Source organism: Triplophysa rosa, linkage group LG12 (assembly GCF_024868665.1).
Source record: "Triplophysa rosa linkage group LG12, Trosa_1v2, whole genome shotgun sequence".
Classification (NCBI taxonomy): domain Eukaryota; kingdom Metazoa; phylum Chordata; class Actinopteri; order Cypriniformes; family Nemacheilidae; genus Triplophysa; species Triplophysa rosa.
This window is the reverse complement of record NC_079901.1, coordinates 16039703-16063171: the sequence shown is the minus strand read 5'-3', so window position 1 is coordinate 16063171 and position 23469 is coordinate 16039703. Positions and strand designations below refer to the sequence as shown.

At 39.7% G+C, this 23469-nt stretch overlaps 1 protein-coding gene across 2 annotated transcripts in view; it reads left to right on the top strand.

Moving 5' to 3' along the window:
• Nucleotides 1-23469, top strand: part of bcar1 (BCAR1 scaffold protein, Cas family member) — a 70638-nt gene that overhangs the window by 15933 nt on the left and 31236 nt on the right. The window contains exon 1 of one of the 2 annotated variants that reach the window (XM_057348210.1): nt 22264-22541. The exons of the other annotated variant lie outside the window; for it this stretch is intronic. Within the exon in view, the coding sequence (XP_057204193.1) occupies nt 22530-22541 (12 nt within the window). The 5' untranslated portion in view covers nt 22264-22529. Of the gene's footprint in view, nt 1-22263; nt 22542-23469 lie in introns of those variants that run through there. 2 annotated transcript variants of the gene reach the window in all.

Genomic DNA, 23469 nt, shown 5'->3' with positions numbered 1-23469 from the left:
TGTACTTAACACTTTAATTGAATTGCTAGCAAAAGTAATTCTATTGTGATGTACCGTAGGTCATACTGCCTTCTCATGACATCATTACTGATCATGATTATTGTCTTTCATCCAACCTCAATCGTAAGATGAACCTCGCATCTGAGCTTTTCTGCTGGCTTGCAGAACATCTGCCCATCTACTGACTCCCTGTCCTGATGAAGGATTTTATCTCATTCTCAAGAAAGGAATCAGACAGACCTGAGACAGTTGCGCAGAACTTCGATTTTCTGGGACAAGGCCCGCAGGGAAATCTTCCTCTGCTGGATTACTGCACAGAGGTCGTCCATCGCTCATCTGTTGACAAAGCAGAAAACAGCAGTGCAGAACAAACACAAACACTGGCATGATGACCTACCCTGAGATACCCTGAGAAGTGATGCATTCTCTTTGTAGTTTGGGGAAATGGCACTTCATCTTAGCTGGATTGGATTAGCCATCTAAAACCAAATTTCAAAAAAAATATGTGGCAGAAATTTCACCAGATTCCTTCTGGGTCAGCTTGTAGTTCTATGGTGGTTAGAGTGCTCCCTTAGAAGGTAGGTGCCTATGTAGGGATAGGTGACACAGCTGACACGTAAGAAAGATCACAAGTGAAAGTGTCACGGTCCCACCGTCTTGTTTACAAAATTCTAGTCGTGTGGTGGGATCGGGGCAGAGTCCTTGGGTTTTATGTGGGAAGGCCATGAGATGTTTATGTTTTTACCTCTCATGTGTTTTTCCAGTGTCTCGTCTCTGTTCCCGCCATCTCGTTTCCTCGTTATCCTTCCCTAAGTGTTTGATTACCCACACCTGCCCCATGTCGTTATCCCTCGTTTGTCTTCCCTTTAAATACCCTCTTGTTTCTTTGTCTTGTGCTTGTGGATTGTACTGTGTTCCGTGTATGTGCGTGTACTGCATTGTGTTTGTGTTGATGCTCGTGCCCGTGTTGTCACCCGTGTTCCTGTTCCTTGGCCTGTTCGTGGTTTGTGAGTTTTTGCCTTGTATTATTTAAGACGTTTGGTCGTGTCTTTGAGTTAGTTTATTTGTCTTGTTTTCATTTTTGCCCCCTCGTGGGAAGTCTCTTGTTTTATATATATATATATATATATATATATCTCAGTTTCGTTTTCCCCATTGTGGGTGTTTTTGTTTGTGTTTTGTAAAATAAAAGTATCTGTTAACCCCTTCACTGCCTGCCTGCGCTTGGGTTCTCTTCCACCACGCCGTTTCGTGACAGAAAGGTGTAAACTGATTGCTAAATCTTTTTGTTGCAAAACAATGGCTTTCAACCTTGACGGGTCGTAGTACGAGAGATGTACTTGATACAAAGGAAGGTTGGTTCAGGTTTCTCCTATAGCAAAGATTTTTACTTGATGATGGGAGTTCCCTTGTCATCATCTCGGCATCTCTCAGAAGTCCTGCTAGGATTCAGCAGCAGGGCACTGGGCATGCTCACTCAACTCTGTGCTTTAGATCAGGAAATGCATCATTATTTTGTATAGGCTTGCTGCTCTTTTTTTACAATGAATGGCTAGCGGACAAATAAGGCCTTGTCAATAAGGCTTTAAAGTTGGATTTTACCCAGAATATTCCTTTTACACTAACACACCCAACAACAGTGCATTGAATATTTAGCTCTAAAGTTTCTGATTTAGATCTCTAAGTTATGCCTGTTTAAATAATCAGACTTATGTCAATATTTTTGGTTTGAAAGTATGCACATTCACTTAGCAATAGCATTAAAGGATTCAGTGCTCTGCACTCATAAATTACAAGAACTGTTTTGTATTTTTAAAGTTGTGATGAACGGTAGTTTCTGAGCGTTGGCTCTCTACACCGCTCCCTGAGCCTTGAATTTCCATCACATCGGGTAGGGATGCTGTGGTATTGCCCCAGTAGAAATACATTAGGACGGAAGTCTGCTTTCCTAATGGTAAAACGTCAGGAGAGGGATTTCTGCAAATGGGGAAATTATGCGCTTGTGTTTACGAACGTCTCTGTGCACGTGTTTATGTGTGCCCTTACTCAACCCTATAAATCCATTATACAATTGTAGGTCATTTTGGTGAGAAGTTGTCCTGTGTGCCATGACATGTTTTTCATGCTCCGCCCACGTTCCCCCTCAGAGCCAAATAAAAAATAACATGTTAACACATACACACGCATCAAATGAAAGAGGCGGCTTTGAACGGGGTGAGCTGTAGTTTTGACAGTTCTTTTTTTCATCTATTTCATGATTGCCCATCATGGAAAGCAATGAGACTGAGATAGCAGCCTGTGTGGATGAGCTTTGATTGGGTTTCTTATGATTGTGGTCATACCATCCAGACAGTTTTTCTACCTGAGTGGATTTGGGATAAAACGGAGCTATTGGGTCTTAACTGCCATTTTGCTCAGTGTAGCATGTCTGCATATAGATTTGAGATTATAGGGTGAAATTTACCTGGATGTGTGAGATCACTTTGTGGCCCCAGAAAAGTTATTAGTTCTTAAAAAGCAGGTGCTGTGTGTAATTGTTTGTAGGCTCTATTGACAGAAATGCAATATTAAATACATAACTATGTGTTCAGAGGTGTATAAAGACCTAGACCGTCACATAATGAAGCGTTATGTTTTTATTACCTTAGAATGAGCTATTTCTATCTACATACACTGTATAGAATTTGCCATGTTGTTTCTACAGTAGCCCTAAACGGACAAACTGCTCTACGAGTGTGTTTCATAAATAAGTCATCTTCTTCTGCAAAGAAGCGAAAACATGCTAGATGCGGCAAAGTCTACACATTTCTCCATTAAGACTGTGAATAACCTCTAAATCACCTTGGGCCAGTTTGTGAAAAAATTACGAAAAATGTCTAGGAAATGTGAATTTTTGTTTGTTTGCAGTCAAATGAAGTTGATACATTTGAAGTACCCAGATAGAGTGCTTTTCGCCATTTATCTCCAGTGGTCAAACCGGTCTCTTTCTCTCTCCGCCCCCTTTATTTTTTTCTCTTGTCCACTCAAGTGTCCTCATCCGTCCATCACATCAGCAAAATCAAGTTGTTGTTTATAGGATGCGTGGTCTGCCCGTAGGTCTGTTATTCACACCAGTGCACAAAAACCCACACATTTCTTGTCTATGTTATGTTGTTTTATTGTCCTTGACTACAAATCTACTCAAGGGAACACTAATGGCAATTTTTTGTTAGGATTATTTCTCCCCCTGAATGCAGAAGAACAAGTATGTCACTGAAATCTGTTATAAAGTTTTCTACAAAACAAACAACCTGACACTGACTACAAATTGTGCATTATATAGCGATACATAACTTGTGCTGAGCAACAAAGAGTGACACTCGACAGGTCAGAACAAGCAAACTGTCAAAGAAACTTGGCCGTAGGCAGTACATTCCTGGAATTTATCTTTATTCTTGTTTTGTAGTGCCTGGTTTGAGCTGTATTTTCTAGTTTGATTCTCAGTATGGTAGGCGGTCATCGGGTATGAATGGAAGTGTGTTTATGTATGTGTGAGATTGACAGGAACATTGAGTCCATTGAGGAAGCCCAGTTCAGGAAATCCTGCCATGGAAACGTCTGCGCTTACAGCACCCAGTGACGTCTGACGGCTGCGTTCACAATAGCAGATAAAATCTCTTCATAACTAGAACTTAAATTTGACTAGTTGATCGAAAGAAAGCTCATAATAATTAATCAATAATTTGTTCTTAAACTGGAGGTTAGGTTTGGTGAACATCTCGCTTGCCTGAGTGAGTATCTTGCAAGCTATGTTTTCAAAATTGCTATGCCCCACTGCTGGTTGTGTGTAAGGGATGACTGTAATCGCTCAAGGGGGATGGAGTGCAGCCTTTCAGCGTGACATGACTGGCCGATAGAAGTCTGGACGGGGTGAATAGAATCCTAATGAAATTCTGTCCCTTGAGTCTCAGTGTTTGCTCCACACTCGCTGATTCGTAAGTTGTACAACCAGGGATTTTTCCTGTTATGCGCTTTACATCCAAGCAGCGTTTGTGTGTGGGGGGAAGGATTTGAGCTTGCGCTAAGCCACAGCTTGCACGTGATGGGAGCCGACCATTTGGTCTGCATCCATGTGCTGATTGAAACACGAAGGGAATACAAGCTTTATGTGTCATAATGCCATGCGTAAAGGAAATGAACTGCTGGGTGTGTGTTTGGGTTCATGGGAAGGGTTTTAGTGCTTTAGTTTGAGTGCATCCAGCTCTCTCTCACTCTCGCTCTCTCTCGTCCGTCAGTGGAGTGTCCACAGCCATTTGAAGTGATGGATGGAGGGTTGGTCTCTCTTAAAGCTGACTGGAGGTGACCTTCAAATTGTCACTGGACAAACCCTCAGGAATAACCCACCCCCTTTTTACTCTCTCTCCTACACAAACACACACACACACACGCACACACACACACACACACACACCCTAGCAGCTGTGTACAAGAGGTGATCGACATGGAGTCTAAATCAGTGTTACCCCAATTCTGTAAGTGATGCCATTATTCTTAAAAAGATTTAAACTTGATTTTTTTATATTTGGGTGTTGTGCTGGTACTATCAGAAACTGTGTTGTTTCTCTGGTGCTTTGAATGTTTTAGCATGTTAAAGGAACAATTCACCCAAAAATGAAAATTCTTCATTCACTCATCCTTAAGTTGTTCCAAATCTGTATTTATGTCTTTGTTCTGATGAACACAGAGAAAGATATTTGAAAGAATGCTTGTAACCAAACAGTTATTGGCCGTCTTTGACTACCATAGTAAAAAAATGGCTTTATATATTTCTTTGTTCTGTTGAACACAAAAGAAGATATTTAGAAGAATGTAGGAAAGCAAACAGTTCTGGGGCACCATTGACTACCAATGTAGTTTTTTCCAATTTTGGTAGTCAGTGGTGGCTAAGAACTGTTTGGTTCCAAACATTCTTCCAAATATCTTTCTCTGTGTTCATCAGTACAAAGAAATGTATACAGATTTGGAACAACTTAAGTGTGAGTAAATGATGACAGAATTTGCCCCTTTAAAATGGGTTTGCTAGCTGCTTTATCAATGACCCAATGTTTATACAATGATCGATGTTCCCTTTCCCATTGTGAATATTGTCAAATCGCTTAGAAAGTCATATCACACCTCTACTCAACAAGTTGCATGATTTGAGATCGTTCACATATATTGCGCAAAACCCTAAACGTAAATGTTAGCAATGATAAATGGTATTGCAAGCTCCATTAGTCGTCACAAATATCTATCCTTACTGATCACCTGCGATCAAAATGTTGGTATGAGGCACTTTATATTACACTTAGGAGAGGTTTGAATACAGATATCACACATTCTGGCTCTTTCTGTGAATGATGTAACATAGCTGTTATTAGTACGATTTAAGTAGGCCTGCTTTGCTAATTAGCCTACTCCACTTCTGAGTGTATAAAAAGCTCTTCTTCCCTCTGAGGAAACACTGTTCCTGTTTTTTTTCGCCGTTCCCAGCATGCAAAGTGACGCTCATTCCAGCTGACGTGTGCGAGATTGTGGGTTTCGGTCAAAATGACGGTCTGTATATTTGTGTATTTTTAAAATTGTTGTGTGTTTTTGTGTGTTGTTGTTGTATGAGCTGCTTGTGCCAGTTGGGAGAGCTTTTCTCCGAGTGAGTAGAACAAATAGCCAAACGGTCTCTAAGCTGTCAGCTTTCATGTCCTGGAGTAGTGACTCTCTCTCAATCTGTGTGTGTTTGTTTGGACGTTTGTGCGTAGGCTGACAACACACAGACACAATGGCCCATGGCACCATCTCTTCAATATTCCCCCAACCCACTGAGAAGAACTCATTGCCCTGTAGCTGAGGAAGTGCCACAGTCAGAGCGGAGAAGACAGATTTCTGACCTCAGTGTTATTGAGAAGACATCAGGGTTTTATAATAAAGCAGTAATTGGATCAACTGTGTAGAACATAAACCTCCCTAGAATGGCTTCTCGGTGTGGCTTTAAATAGCTGAAAAATATTGGTGTTTTTTAGATTTTTGATCATTTTACTCATATGTGACCCTGTCTGTGAAATTCAGGTTTAAGTCTCATAATCTAATAATGAGATGAGGAGCATCAAAGTAGTCATTTCCAAAAAGTGACAAAATAGGTCAAATGTGTTTAGCACAGTAAATTATAGAATTTGATATAGAGTACTCAAATTTGTATTTATAATACTAAAATAATCATTTTGCCAGCTGAATTGACATTGATTTTAATTTTCTAACTCAGTCAATATAAACATTTCATAATGTTCTTAACATTATGCAGAATGACTTTATGTAGAAAACCTCAAGTTACGAAACTGTTTTCACAGACAGGGTCACATATACTGTATGGGCTAAATTTATATTCTGAAATGAGTTTTTTAGCTTAGTACACTGAAAAAGGAGATAAAAAGTACAGTATAAATTTATTTGAAAATAATCCAGGCAAATTTTAGGTGGTCATTTTGGTCACACATTAGAATAGGGACCAACTCTCACTATTTACTAACTATTAACTACTAATTTTCCTCAATAAACTCCTAACTCTTAGGGCAGTTGTGGCCTAATGGTTAGAGAGTCGGACTCATGACCAGAAGGTTGCCGGTTCGATTCCCAGGGCCGGCGGGTAACAACTGAGGTGCCCTTGAGCAAGGCACCTTACCCCTACTTGCTCCCCGGGCGCTGCAGTGATAGCTGCCCACTGCTCCGGGGGTACGTGTGTTCACTACTCTCTGGATGGGTTAAATGCAGAGGTCACATTTCGTTGCCTTGTACATGTGCAATGACAATAAAAATTGAAAAAAAAATTTTTTGAATCTAATTACTGCTTTTAAGGTAGTTTTTAGGTTTAGTTATTTGGTAGGATTAAGGGATGTAGAATAAGGCATTAATATGTGCTTTATACATACTAATATACAACCAAAATGCCTGGTAATAAGCAACTAGTTAATTATGAATTTGTGTACCTTAATATAAAGTGTAACCGTTATTTTTTGTGTTATGCAGCAATATAATTATAAAATAGCGTGAGAATAGCACTGTATCGTGAGGAAAAAGATTACAGTACGCTGAAATAGGCTTTCCATCTTCTCGCCCTGTTTTACACCTTTCTTCCTCTGGATGTTAATTGGAATGGGCTGAAATGTATAGCATGCCATCAGAGGAGGGGGTGGCCATGCGGTGCTGAGTAGGCATGTTTACCGGCCTGTTTTTGCCAGCTTGAACATCCATTTATTACACCAGGAAGTATAGCTCTTCTCTCCGGTGGCCTTTTCTATCAGCTCTCTGCAGCCTATGAAGTACTTTAAAACATTATCATCTGAAAATGAAAAGCATTGCTATGAATCGCCAGAGTAAGGGTGTTGGAAGGGAGGAAGAATTTCAGATCTGCCTGTGTGTGTGGCATAGATAAACGTTGGGTTAGTGTGAGTGATGAGCGGGTCAGAGGTCTGGACAGTTGCAGGATCAGCGCTGTGTGTCACTTGTGACCCGAGCTGATGGATGGCGGCTGGAGAATGTGGAGCGCACCGCTTTGAGTCTCTTATCGGAGCGACCGGACAAACCCGATCCATCTCCTTTGCCTTTTGTGTTGCTCTCCTCCACGCTGTCCTTTTGGGCTGGTAACCATGGAAACATGACCCTAAGGACAGTGCCAATGTGAGGGAGTGTGTGTGTAGGAACATGGCAGAAAGAGTGCTAACAGTAATGGAGCATTCCATTCAAATCCGGATGTGGGCTATTCATATTTAAAAGGACAGTTCACCCAAAATAAAATTTCTATCGTTTTTTTCAGCCTCATTTTGCTCCAAACCCATCATGGAATCAGCAGTGAGCTGTTGACTGGAAGGAGACTGAAAATTCCAACACGTCTGCATTTGTTATCCTCCATGAGTCAAAAGACAATCCTGCGTGATCTTGCTTCCATTAGAAGTTGGAAACAATGTCTCTGGTGTTCTTTAAAGTACATGTACCGTATGACAGATTATAAAACATCAGAATAATTTGTCTTGAAGCCATTATCTGTCTGCCTCTCCTGAGCTCACAATCTCATCTTGCTTTTAGCTGTGTTTTTTCTCTTCCTGTTCATCCTTCCCACAGTCTTGTCGTCTTCCTCCCGTGTTCTCTGGTGACAGGTTGGATGAAGCGTGGCACATGCTGATGATGCTTGAGCTTGGCCTTAGGCTGGTGACATCATCAGTGGGACAGGATAGTGTTGGTGTGCATTTGATGTTGGACGTCAGAGACATGCTTGGACTCTTTGAGCGTTTAGGCCTCTGGCAGTGTGGGGGAGAAGGAAATATACAATGTTCTGGATGCAATAAGAGCAGATCACTGGTCCTTTTCTGTAGTTGCCATCATCTTGGTCTTTATGGTTTTGGTCCTCAGGGCAAGCTTATAAAAGCACCTGATACTCTTAGGTTCACTTAACAAACCTGAAGCCACATAAATACAAGAGAAAATATGTTTAAACTCTGACACCAGTCTAGTGCTTAGACACACGGTTCTTTATTGAGATTCACATCTTTATTGTTATTACTAGTATTGTCTATGTTTTAGAATAGTGAAACATTTTTAGATCGTTTTTATATTCATCAAAACAAAAGGAGGTGACACTTTACAAACTGCAACTTTACAAAGGTTGTATGAGAACTTTTACACTTTACAAAGGTTGTATGAGTTAGTAGTTAGTAAATGTATTAACTAACATGAATTAACAATGAGCAATATAGTTTTTCAGCATTTATTCATCTTTGTGGTTACACTTTATTTTACAGTGCCCGTGTTACAGTGTAATATACATTTAAGTACTGATTAATAAAAATGAACTACATATACTTATATGGTTAGTGTTAGGATTAGGGTTTGGTTTAGGGTTATTTACATGTAATTATGCATAATGTATAGTAAATACTATAGTAAATACATGTGCACCGTAAAATACAGAGTTACCCTTTAATGTTAGTTAATGTCAGTACAATTATTCATGTTAGTTCATGGTGCGTTAACAAATGTTAAAGTGACAGTTCACCCCCCCAAAAAAATTCTGTCATTATTTACTCACACTCTAGTCATTTCAAAACCTGAATGGCTTTCTTTCTTCCACAGAAGACAAAATATATTTTGAAGAATGTTGGTAACTGAACAGCACTGGCACCCATTCACTTCTATTGTATGGACACAAAACATTTTTCAAAATATATTCTTTTGTGTTCTGCGGAAGAAAGAAAATCACGCAGGTTTGAAATGACAAGAGGGTGAGAAAATGGTGACATCATTTTCATTTTTGGGTGAACTATCACTTTAACAGATACAACGCTTAATTTTAAAATCTATTTGTAAATGCTAAAATTAACATGAACTAAGATTAATAAATACTGTAGAAGTATTGTTCATTGTTAGTTCATGTTAGCTAATGCAATAACTAGTTGTTACCAAATACAACCATATTATAAAGTGTCATAGACCACCAAAATTAAACAGCTTATCTTTTCTCTCTAATTTAAATAAATAAATACAAGTTTAGTTCATATGCACCATTAATATTTGCCTTATTTCAAGCTTTTAAAATTCTAAGTGAGACATTTAAGTCATGGCTGGAATACACTACAAGACTTAAAATCTGAACAGATTTTTTTTAACTAGACATCATACACTTGGAGACTTTTAGAAAGTTTCAGATAGAAACACACTAACGGATCAAATCTGCACACTGAAACAGACTTTCTGCAATTAGTCCAGACTGAAAATCTGGGCAAAATCTGAGCAAACGTCTTGTAGTGTATTTTAGCCTTAAGGAGCATAAATTCATGAGAAACAAATTTAGTGAAGTGTGTCTAAACATTTGACATGTACTGTCAAACCTTCAGTGTTGACTGCCATCACATGGGACATCCACTGAGCCTGGGAGTTTCTGACAGCTAGCTGTTATCATACAGAGATGAGTTAATTTAGCATGCTTCTATTATGAACATGTTATCTGTCATCTGTCTGGTCACATTGTTTTGGGTCTGTGTTGAACAGAGAGAGAGAGGGGGAGAAAGAACGTGCAGCTGTGTCAACAACGGGTTGGTTCAAAGCCACGACGCGTGTTTTACCTGTGCGGGCAGGAGCAGGTTTGGACCATCGCCCTGTTTCCACGGTGACACCAATCAGAAAAGAGAGGCTAGTGGAGGCACGAAAACATGGAAAGCTCTCAGGCACCTTGAGAAGCATACTTATTTCTATAAGTGCTTATGACTACAGGGTGTATATACTGTAGGGCTTTCCAGTACAGTAGATTAAAAAACATACTATGAACCGATAAAATATATACCTTGAATTGTACTGTAAGTCGCTTTGGACAGAAGCATTTGCCTAAATGTAAAATGACACGCAGACCTGTATTTTCCAAGTACAAGAACCAGAGCAGGAAAGAAACATTTGAATGTGGAATGTGCCGCATTTAGTCATGGAAACACGTAGCAGATATTAGACTGAGTGAAGCTGGTTTCCAGCGAGCCGGTAAACAGGATCCAACAGGTCAGGAATGAGCCACGGAGGCGGGGAAGCCTCGCACACGCACATGGACACACGCTGAATATATTTACATATGAATGCAGTTTTACAAGAGCGGCCTCATGATTGCCTGGCAGTAGATGATTTGATTCAAAACAACCTTTAAAGCGTTGCATGTCACATTCAGCAAGTTTTGTAGAATTATTCTAGCATGTAAATACACCTTCATTTGATAACCATATTTCCTTAAACATGAATTGTTTTATTTCTGGATGCTGATTGGCCGATATAGTAAAACCTGTGATTCAGCACACCTTTTCAGTTTGCTTACATGTGTAACAGTTTACATTACACATAGAATAAAACGTTTACATGGTAAGAACTGTATCTTCTAGTGGAGGGATTGTAATAAAGATTTTCTTCAAACAGAAATAATAAAAATACATTTATATCCTTAATATTATGTGTAAACCTTTTATGAAAGCAATAGGTTGCTTGGGGTTATGCTATATTGTGATTGTGAATATAATGTGTATTGTACAGTAACTTCAGCCACAACTATAAAGAAAAAATAAGAGACCATTTCAACTTTTCATTTATTCAGCATTTCCCGATGTATTATGTATGTCATTCCAGTCTAGTGTCTGTTGAATTTCAACCAAATCAAACCTCAGGAGGGACATAAAGTCATCCAACAGCAATGTGAAAGGCTTACACATGAAAGACACATGAAACTGTGATAAAAATAAAGGGTTATCACATAATTAAAAAAATGTTTTTGAAATGCATGTACAAATATTACTGTTGTACTGCTTAAACGTGAACTTGTTTTCTTTGTTTTCTTTAATTTTCTGCAAATAAATGCAAATAGAAACAATTTTTTTGTTTGAAAGTTGGGAGAAATATTGTTTATATTTCACAGAATAAAATACAATTTTTACCTAAACCCATAGTAAACTCAGAAAAACTAAAAAGGGTCTTTGAAATGGTCTCTTAAACCTGTATATTACATAATAGTACTAGATCTTGAATCTTTATTTCATACTAGAAGACACCTGTCTTGAGCCTATGACAAAGTATGTTGTTGTGTGTTGTTGGTGTGCTCTCTGAAGCACACAGCGTGTCAGATCAGACTTGATGTGTTGTTAAGCCGTGTGGCTGTCTCATCTCCTCCCCTCCCCTTTCAGGTGTTCTGTAAAATGTTTGACTGCCTGCAGGGAGCTTCTGCTGAGGTAGGTACAGCAACAACAGCATGCCCCAGCATGGAGTAGAGGAGGATGGATTGAAAGATAAAGAGCGGTGGTTTCTGATTGCACGGCTGATTGTGAAAATATCTAACAGCTTGGTTGTACTTGGCTGGTGGGAATCAGTTTAGTTTGTTTGCAGTGTTCTCGTGTTCAATTTTTGTGTGGTACCTTGAAGGTTAAGATAAAAGGATAACTAAAAGTGTCATCATTTACACTTCCTTGGCCTGTTTAGATGCACTGTCCCTTTAAGCACAAGTGATGTGTTCTGATCAATCAACCCTTCCAAATAATTTCTCTGCCTCTTCTTTCTTCATCTTGCCCTCTGATTTCTCCTAACTTTCCATTTCTGTCTCTTGCTTTCTTTCTCTCCCTGTTTATGCCCCGTTACCCCTCTAATCGAAGCCCCGACTGTGAGGAAACGCCCTCTCTAAATGAAACCGAAATTAGAAGCCCATCAGTAAGGGCATTCTTCATTCCTTAAACAGATCTTTATTCTCCATAAAGCTGTAATGTGCTTTCACACTGTCAGCAGCTGGGAGTGTGTGTGTGTGTGGAGTTGGCAAGATTAAATCTGAATTATATAAAACAGCAGGTGATGAGATGCATGAATATGAATTGCCTGTGTGTGTAAGTGTGTGCCAAAAGGACGTTCACCCGAAAATCCATGTTTTTCAGATCAGTACAGTTCATCATAATCTCTCTCTTGCTAATCTTTGATAGATAGCATCTAGAAGACTGAACCGCTCATCTACAAAACCTGCAAGTCTTCTGGAGCATCACCTGCTTCCTCCAGAGCCGCCGGTAAGGACTAATGTTGGGGCAGCTGTGGCGCCCACTACTGGCTGGTGAATGCGGTATATTGGCGTCACACTCACTTAATAACACGCCCACCGATCGTGTCTACATGATCAGTGCACATCCCAGCATGAGCTCATGTCAAAACAGGGTGTGAAGACAGTGTGAAACATGTTTCTTTGGTCTCTTTTATTTTTACACCGAAGCTTCGGTGCCTCTCAAGGTCGTAAGGAGGCATAACTGTAATAAATTGGAGACTGGAGTGTGTGTGTGTGTGTTGGTGTGTGTTTGTGTGCGTGTGTGTGTGTGTGTGTGGCATGCTTTGGCACCAAGCAGAAAGACATGTTTGTTTTTCTCTCTACACTTATCTAACCACCAGCTCAGTGGGTCAGTAATGAGTTATTAGCTGCCGGTCAGGCCTTTATTTCTAGTGCTCCAGGCGACATTAGAGCAAGAAGCTTTGGGCCTGAGATGATCTCTGAGTACCCATAAGGCGTTAATGGCACGCAAAGCATCGCTGAACTGCAAAGATGCTGATCTGCTCATTAGAGACCATTATATCTACACCCTGACACACATACCCCCCACACACTTCAGAGCAGAGATTTCCAACCAGGGGTTTGTGTACCCCAAGGGGCACTTAGAGAGATTTCAATTTTGCTTTGTTAAACCTATTAAACAGACATTATGGCATTAGGGCTGTCAATGGATTAAAATGAATTATAAAAGGAACTAATTGTGATTCATTTGAGGCTTTGTTTTTTCATTTCCTGTTTGAAAGAAAAAATTTAATTATGGATTAATGATGATATCGGTAATATTCATGATGGGTAAATGATGTTTACAATACGTTTGGCAGACTCGTATCAAAAGAGGCTTAGAGTGCATTCATTGCATACTGTAGTTCGTTGGTTTAGGGCTGCATGATTAATCGTTTTAAACGCAAGGGCGATTTCTGCCTCCCAAGATTAAGCATAAGTGTGGCGAACAAAACAATTAAAAAATCAGATAAAATCAGATTGTTCGTTCTTGGGGCAGAGTGTACGGAATATAGCGCGCTTTGAAATATGGTGTGGTAATTGGCTGCAAAGTGTCATAATATGTCAAATAAAAATACAAAAAATCTAAATTGACAGTACAAACGGTTACAAATGGTTATTAATCGAGATTAAAATTTTGAGCTAAATAATCGTGATTATTGTTTTACCCACACTGTAATATTGAGCCAATTTAACAATTTAGATGCAACAAGTCAATAAAAAATTTCAGTTTGAGAGGACTATAGTGTCAATAACGCCACACCTGAGCTTTACTCACAGGGCTGTTTGGAAACACTGACACAAATACACACTTCACAATGATGGGAACCAGCTCCATGTGACCTCTCACCCCTGCCCAATGATGTCATCAACAGTGAACAAGAGAGGACCCTGTCATCCAACAATTCTATTTTTCTCTTGCAAAATTGCTTGCTTGCTTGTTATAATGCCTGGTATTTGGATGGCATTTTACTTTTTTACCCATTTGCCCCTTTACTCACCCTCCCCCAGTTACATTCCAGACCCCTTGATAAATGGGTGTTGTATTTCACCAGTATGCACGGGGGTCAATGACCCCATGCTGCACTGTACTTGAGCTAGGGTAAAATATGTGCCCCCAGGGGGTGGCTGGGAAAAGGGGTCACCGACAATACCACAATCTTTGAGACCCAGACATCAAGATGTTCAAAAAACATTCGTCTTTGCGAGTGTTCACCCTCTTCTCATATGGGCTGAAGGAGGTATGTTAGATTATATAATTGGATGGAGAGAAATCCACATGGCCTTGGCAATCCTCATTGTTCAGTCTCTCACTCAGATCAATATGATGTTTATCTGTGGGTCAGTGAAGCTAATCATTTCTTCTGACCCTACTGAACTCTATAAGCATTGCTGTATAGCGAGACTGATGGCTGTTCATGTAGTACATGATTGTGCTGATGGGTTTAGAAGTATGAAATCTGTATTTCTGTTAATCTAAATCTTCAAAGACATTTGTGACCCTGGACAACAAAACCAGTCTTATGGGTCAATTTTTCGAAATTGAGATTTTTACATAATCTGAAAGATGAATAAATAAACTTTCTATAGATATATGAGTTGTTAGAATAGGACAATATCTGGCTGAGATACAACCGTTTAAAACTCTGGAATCTGAGAGCGCAAAAAAATCAAAATATTGAGAAAATTGCCTTTGAAGTTGTTAATCAGGGGCACTGTGGCAGACCATCCACTCACAAAAATAAAGTTTTTAAATATTTAAGGTAGGAAATTTACAAAATATCTTCATGGAACATGATCTTTACTTAATATCCTAATGATTTTTGGCATAAAAGAAAAATCGATCATTTTGACCCACACAATGTATTTTTGTCTTTTGCTAAAATTGTTCCCATGCTACTTAAGACTGGTTTTGTGATCCAGGGTCACTTTTTCATTACTTTGAGCCTTGATTCACATCCTTTGAATTGCAATCCAGGAATAATATATAAATCTATCTCATTCCAGCCTCAACTGGTTGTGCTATCTGTGTGTTGTGTGGTGGTGTAGTGTTTAAAACCAAAAGATGTGGATTCAAATCCTGCTTGTCCCCCTGACTGCATATTTTAGGGGTACTGTCTTTTTAAAAAGTCCGCTGTAAAATGGCTTTGGATAATAGCATGAGTTGAATGACTAGCAATTACCCTATATGGGTTTTTCAATGGACAATGTAATAACTAGAGAGTCAATAGCTGTAGTAATGATCATATGTAGTGGCCCCAAAGTACTTGGACATTTTAGCTACACTTTAATATTTAAAATTCTGGGCTGTAAATCGGAGATTTGAGAGAACGCTGTAGTAAAGTGTAATGGTAGGGAAAGCAATACTGTCAGTTAAAGGAGCAATGTGGAGATTTTTGCGACATCTAGCAGTGAGGTTGCGAATTGCAACCAACGGCTCACTCCACCTCTCATGCCTCCCTTTCTAAGCACTGCGGTTGCTGACACAAAACTTAGATGTTGTCACGTTTCACTTCTTTGCCCAAAGAGATAACATATTTACGAAACACGCTCTGTAGAGCAGTTTGTCCGTTTAGGGCTACTGTAGAAACAACATGGCGAATTCCATTCAAGGGGACCCGCGCTGTATGTAGATAGAAATAGCTCATTCTAAGGTAAGAAAAACATAATGCTTTATTGTGTAAGGTCTTTATACACCTCTGAAGACATATAGTTATGTATATTGTATTGCAATTCTGTCAATAGATCCTCCAAAAATTACACATTGGACCTTTAAGAAACCTGAGACCTCATAACTGAACTTTGACCTTTGCCCCTTCATCTCAAGCTATTTTCATTATTAGTTTGCTATTATTATTTGTTGCCCTGGTTTCTGGTGTCTGCCTGCCAAACAATTTTTCCTCTGAAAATACAAAGCAAAACAAGAAATAAAAAAATATATGCACACAAGAGTGATAGCTTTTGCCAAACATTATGTCACCCCGGTGCACCTCGATATATCTTGCAAATCTATATTTGACAGTAAATAGTGGCATGAGGGCTAATCAGATCAAATTAGGCAGGAGTCAGACTATGGAGAGACTGGTAATGAGATTACATTAGATGGCGGTTACTGATGGCCTGTCAGGTCTGCCTGTGGTGGGTTTATCTCAACATTTCTCCAAGACCACCGGTTATTACTTTATCCACACACCTGGGACCCAGAACATGGGACTTTGTTTCTCACTTTCCCAGCTTCTTTCTAAGGCCACAGTGTGAGTTTTCAGCACTATTTGGAATAGATTATCCTGAGAAGGTTTTGATGATTTATGTTTTACAATGTGTAAATTACAGTAAAAATTAGCTACTGTTTTTTTTTATCTCGGAGTCTAAATCTTCCATGTCTTTTTCGACCTTCATTGAATACTGTGAGCAAAGCTAAATTTGTCATTGTGCTGCCTAGTGCACTTTTATTGTGGACCTTTTTGCCTCTGAGTAAAATAACAGTTTAAGAAATGTTTAATTTTAAACTTTAATTTTAGTTTTATTTTGTCTATTTATTTCAGTGAGTTTAATGATGCATGCATCCAGAGCACCTGGCCTTCAGTAACATACTGTACACATCCAAACAAAACACACTCGCATCCGACCCATCGTAACCGTAACTACAGAGATTGCCGAGATCCTTTGTTAAGAATTACATCTGATCAGCGCTGCCTTCCACACAGCCACACACACACACACACACACACACACACACAGATTTGAATGCAATAAACTAGAAATAAAGAAATAAAGCTCTCTATCAGACAATTTAGTGGATATCAAAGGCTTTTCATTCCCCACAGATAGTTTCAAACAGCTGCCGCTTTCTGATAACTGTGTTTTATTATTGTGTAAAGCACATTTATTGAAGCTGGGAATGGCAGCAGTTTATAATTAACCTTTCAAATGGTGAATCTGTGTCTGTAAGAGAGCGTAATAGCACAGTTAACGACTGGAAAGAGTATTACTTCACTATTCTCCAGACAGATCGCGTTGGACGTAACAGCATAATTAGAGGCGTTGTTGTGGAAACTCTCGTTCAGTTCAGTTGTATGGATGAGGTGGAGCTCAAACAGAATGGGCTGTTTGGACAAACCTTAGCCCATGGGAAACGGTCGCCTTCCTGGAAGCGATGGTTGGAGAGAGTGGCGTTCTGCTAGGGTTAGCAACGCATTCCTGCATTCCTCTGAAAGGGGGAGGGGAGACTATACCGGCTATTGCTAGATTTGTGTCCGTCTAAAGGAGACTTGTAGAAATTTGGTCTCTATGTTTATTGTTTTCATAAAGGTTGGTCACTGTTGCCACAGTAGATGGTGAGCATGTTGCTGCTGAAATTCTTATTGGATCACTTATGTGTGGGATTTATCACCTATATGCATAAGGTACAGAATGTAGATCTGACAAATCTATTTTGGGACATCCTCAAATGTAAAAAATATTGATAAAAAGGTTTTTTTAATAAAAAATTATGATCATGTTTGTTTTTGTAGCCATTATTTACATTTATGCATTTGGCAGACACTTTGGAAAGCAGCATACATTGCAATAATAATAATAATTTAATATACATTTGTTTCTGAGTATGTGCAATCCCTGGGATTGAACCCTTGACTTTGCCGTTGCTAGCACCATGCTCCAACCACTGAGCTACAGGAAGCTATTTAATTACCTTTAAATACAAACAATGGATGTTAATGGCCTTTATTTAGACTAGCTGATGTTACTCATGGTAATCAAGAAAACAACTAAATAAGGTCTTAATGAAAATGTAGAAATGTTTTTGTATGTGTTTGGTAATAGAAAAAAGTGAATGGAAAGTGATAGAAGAAAACCTGTGTGTATGTGTATAAGTGTACTTCATAATGGGATCTAGAAGCCAAAGCGCATCAAAATAAAACAGGTGGAAATGAAGAATCAGATCAGCACTAATTAACCAGCGATGCAAATTTTAATGTATTTCTCTCCTTCGTCTCCCCCACATTTAGCGTGTGTGTGTTGGGGTGCTGATTGAAAGGCTTTTTGCATTATTGGGACTGCCTCACTATGAGAAGTACACACACACCGATGCTGAGGAATACTAATATCCCCAGTGTTGCCTGATTATGCTCAACTCTACATAATGCCATTTACTTCCTGACACATTAATGCTAATCTTTTTATTGCAGTGAGACTGAGAAAAGTGAGTTAGTCGGCTGATGGCGATGTTCCTCTGCGTGTGTGTGTGAACGTCTGCTTGTTTTGCTTGCATTGCACACGCCATAAATCTCATTCTCAGAACTTTAGATTAAAAGAGAGAGCAAGAGTGATTCACTTCGTGGTTTTTAATCATCTTAACGTATTAGCATTACTGATAAGAAGACAAATAATGATGCAAACTGCAAATAAACAAATATATTTATGTATGGAAATTAAATTTCGCTTTCGGTCTGATCAGACCTGTTACTCGTGTTGTGTGTTAAGCCTGGAAACAGGGCTTGTGATTAAAATTGTCAGTGGTTCCGTAAGGGGAAGATCTTGTTTTTTCCTGTTCTGTACAGATACAGGCCGATTATCCTCTGTTTGTGGGATAAGGAAAGACCGCATACACTCCAGAGGGGGTTTTGGAAAGCTGCTTTTCAGCCGGTCACTGTGTCTGATGGAAGATGGTAGCTGTACGTTTGCATTCTCACGTTTGTTTGTACCTTTAAGCAAGTTTACTTGCGTGTGTGTGTGTGTGTGTGTGGTTGAGGATTTCATACTCGAGAAGTTAAAAGGCCTTAGTGACAGACTACGCAGCGGGTCTGACAGTCCCAATAACAAAGAAAGGAACTCTTTATTCTTTTGTCCTTCAAAGCTGCATGAATATTGCTGTTGGCTGGGGGGCAGGATGTCTCAATACAAGGATGTGCATTGTTTTTTTTCTCTGACGTGAGACTGGAGCAGTGCATCATGGGCAGGATGCTGCTGCTGCTGCTGTTGTTCTCAGGAGCTGCATTAGTAATTGGTGATGATGTGGCAAGAAAGAATTAAGCTGCTATCACAGGCCCTCATTCAGAGTCAGGAAATGCCTGGAGTGTTTCTTTAAACTTGGACATTGATCTTGAGCCTTTTTTAGTACGAAATTTGAAATCATTCATAAAAACAAACTTATCAAGTTGATCTTAGATGAACTTAGATGAACACTAGGTCAGCCCAGCCAAGTTTAAATGTCATTACCGTCATTACAGTTTTAATGCCATTACAGTTTTAATGCCATTACAGTTTTAATGGAATCTGAATGCAAATTAAGACGTTGTTTGGAAAATTGTAACTATATTTTAAACCCAGAGTCTAGATTTCTCATCCTGACATTTTTAGGGATCTCGTTCATCTTTCCACCTGAAGTCTTAAGCAGATTACTTTGGAATTTAGAGATCTGACGACGAAAAACCCTGATGGAGATGTTTTACGGTCTGAAACGGTCCATAGAAGCAAGTTAAAACGAAAAAATAGACCCCAGAGGAAAATGGGATTTCCATATTCACATTCTCTGACCCACATCTGCTTTTCTGAATGCTCGGTCTGTTCTGGGGTGGCCCAATCTGATTTGGCTTGCCAGAATCATGCCTTCTGGCTCATGCTGAATCTCACGACACATGCGGCATGCGGGGGGTTATAGATGCCACGGCCCAGCGGCTGAGACTCTAGGCCCGAAACATTGCCAGCTGAACAATATTGTGCGTAGGTGTGACAGCCTGACAGAACCAAGACCAGACTGTTCGGCCACAATAGACCCACTGTTCCTCTCAGAGTGCCATGAATGGTCTCAAACAGTAGCTGTGGTACAGTAGACGTCAATTCACAACATGCATACATATTCCAATGAATATTTTATACAGAACCGTTTCAATCTCGTCTTTCTGGTTCAATGTTCTGCTCATTTTACCTCTCCGCCGTTCCGTGACAGGCTTTTAGACCTCTACACCAGGAACACCCCGCCACCCGCCGCTGTCCAATATATAACAGGATTGTGATTAGCTGGCGCTGATGGAGGGGGCTTATTGGCTGAGCAGCGAGGGGGTGGGACGCTAATTGAAATGATGTCTGATGTGATAGCCTAATCTCTATGGTGACAAAATCCACACGCACTTGCTAATTTAAATGACAGCTCTGATGTCACTTAGGCTTGGCCGATGGAAATAACAAAAAGATCCCAGAAAACATTAGTTAAAGATAGAGAACGTCGTTTCAGCTATCAAAATCCTTCTTGTATAGAAGCCGCCCTGTAGAGATAGATGAAGTGGCGCTCAATTGTCATGGAGACGAGACATAGCACCTTGTGACCTGAAGAGACACGCAGCGTGAATATAAGGGCTTTAAATTCCTACGGCACTTTCAATTAGAAGGAGTCGTCTGCTCTTGTGCTGTATAATTCATGACTCTTCAGGTGATTTTAACAATTTAATCCACGACTGTTGAGTTCTCAGTCTTATTCCAAAACTAGCTTTGGGTTCAAATGAGTCAAATTCTCTGGAATGCTTCGGTGAAACGCTCGAGCCTGACTGTCTGCTACCTCCGTGCCCTTTCCCCTGACCCCAGACCCCAGCACTAGTCCATGAGATGATGTTTGAGGGTCGCATGCTTCTATTCGTCACCTCTCTCACATTCCAGCCTTTGGTAAGGAATGCAAAGTAACTTTGGTATGCCCTGTTCTTTTGTCTCTCTTTTAAGGACAGGATATTCTGACTATTATATGTAAATCGAAGGAGACAGTCCATTAGGGTACATTGCTTTTGCCTGGTCACCTCATTGATTTAAATGTAGATCCCAATTTGACCCCTTGACCTGGTCACTCCCTCATGGGAGAATTGGGGTATGATGTCATACTTTTAAATGTGACTTCCCTAATTTGTAAATCTACAGACAGGCAGCAGAGATTAGTTTACGGTAAATAACAGTTACACTGCGTATTCAGAATAAATAATATCGTTGCTGTTGGGCGGAAACCAAGAACAGTTATACATTTCAGAAACTTTAAATTAAAATAACACTTTAAAGGGATAGTTTACTTAAAAATGAAAATTCTGTCGTCATTTACTCACCCTCTTGTCATTTCAAACTTGTATGACTTTCTTTATTCTGCTGAACACAAAAGAAGATATTTTGAAGAATGTTGGTAACCGAACAACAGCGGTACCCATTCATTTGCATTGGTTTTGTGTCCGTACACTTAAGTGAATGGGTACCGCCATTGTTCGGTTACCAAAATTCTTTAAAATATCTTCTTTTGTGTTCTGCAGAAGAAACGAAGCCATACAGGTTTAAAATGACAAGTGGATTAGTAAACGATGGCATAATTTTCATTTTTGGGTGAACTATCACTTTAACAATGCTCTTCAGCAAAGCTCTTTTTAACACTTTTGATTGGTTACATATTTGCGAAACCCACAAACAAACATGATTGGTGACCAATAATAATAATTTATGATAGAACATTAATAAAAATCTTGAAAAATGGCGATACGAGATTACTGCCTTAAAGTGATTATATATGCATATTTACATGATACTTATGGTTCAGGATTATGTTCAATTGAATATAATAACTCACATAGCACTACATTTATACTTGATTTTTGCTAGAAGAATGTTATCAAGATTGTGCTACATAAGTCTAGTCTATCTTTTTTGTAATTGAAGAATTGAAAAAAATATTTTTTACAGTATAAACGACAGATCTCTATCAGTTTAATCCTTAATTTCCCTAATATCAGCTCAAATACATGCTGAAAACGTCAAAAAGAGGTTAAACAATTCACAACAGAGAAAGTCAAATTGAGGTTAGCACTCCATTTGCTATTGAAATGTAGTAGGGATTTACTTATTATAAAAATATTTTTCAGCCTCAAGGGAAAGAGTCTAGACAAAGCTGTGGTGGCAGGCGCTGCGTTTCTATGTGAGCTATACAGAAGATGGTAAAAAAATGACGTCCGTCCTTCTCAGGTCTACCGAGAGGCTCAGTAAACATTCCTCACAGGCAGGGGGAGGAGGAGAGTAAGGCTCATTAACATAAGAAGAGAGTTCTCAGCCAATCAGGTGCAGGGAGAGAGAATGTCAGGATTCAGAAGCAACTAGGAGGGTGTCACGTTACTCCATGCATTCTTCCCTCCTTCTTCTGCCCGAGAGGGAGAGAGAGAGCGGGACAGACACACACGGAGAGAGATCGAGAGAGTTAAAGAGAGAGAACTATATGGGATTGTGTCATTCTTGCCCTCTGAGATCATTGAATTGGAGTATGTGTAAGGAGCTGCCCTGACGGTCAGCCCGACAGAGAGGTTTTTACACAGGAGCTGACGGTCCGAGCGGCGTTTTCGTCGGGGGTCAAATCTCAGGCAGTTAAGTGCTGTCTGGAGTCCCAGCGACTCACACAGCAGGACTTAAAATGAATTATCTGGTGAGTGTGTGTGTGTGTGTGTGTGTTTGCTGTTCTCATTGTTGTGTGAACGCCAAAGTTGGTTATGTTAAATGACTGTGGGTAGATCAAGGAGTTGGTTCTGTAGAAAACAAAAGTAAGACACACATTTGACATGTACTTTTTTACAAACACTACGTTTTTGTGGTTTGGTCAGTTCATCGTTTTAATAAGGTGTGCATGACTGAAACATATCAGAGGCAGTAAGCCAGAAGCTGTGAAATGCTTCTTAAAAGAGGCGGTTATGAAAATGCCTTTCACAGAGACTTTAATAACACTTCACACAGAAAGATACAACTGCAAGGTTTTTAAAAATGGCTTTTTCTTGAGAAGCGGCGAGTTTGGAAAGCTTAGGAGAAAGTGTGAGAAACCAGGCATAGCGGGGAAAGAATGGAAGGAAAGGAACCCTGCCGCTGTGAGCTTGTCTGCTGACTCAGGAGAAAGCTGAAAGATTAAGGTTTTATGGAAAGCAGCAAGGGGAGAGAAGGAATGAAGGAGAGAGAAGCGACTGGGTCGGGGTTTTGGCAGAATGCGCCGGCTCTATGCTATTGTTCGAAAGCGTTGGCCCTCGTTCAGCTTGTAAGGGTTGGGATGACACAGGCTTTTGGTATTTGGACGTGAGAGTCGGGCCGTGCTGTATTTCCGTCTGTGAGGAATCTGGACGCTGGGGTTCACCCCCTGCAGAGGCTGGGATATTCCCTGAGCTGTCTTGAAATACACAGACTTGTTGTGGTTGTCAGTTAATATGTTAGTTAATAATAATAACTAGTTCACTGAATATTAGATTTGTGTGTTAAAAATTGGCGTTGGACTTTGTTTTGTAAGAAATTTAAAGTGTGTGATGAGTTTGTGTCTCAACTTGTTGACAGATGTGCTTGTGTACCGTGAAGCGTGTATAGGATTTTATAGT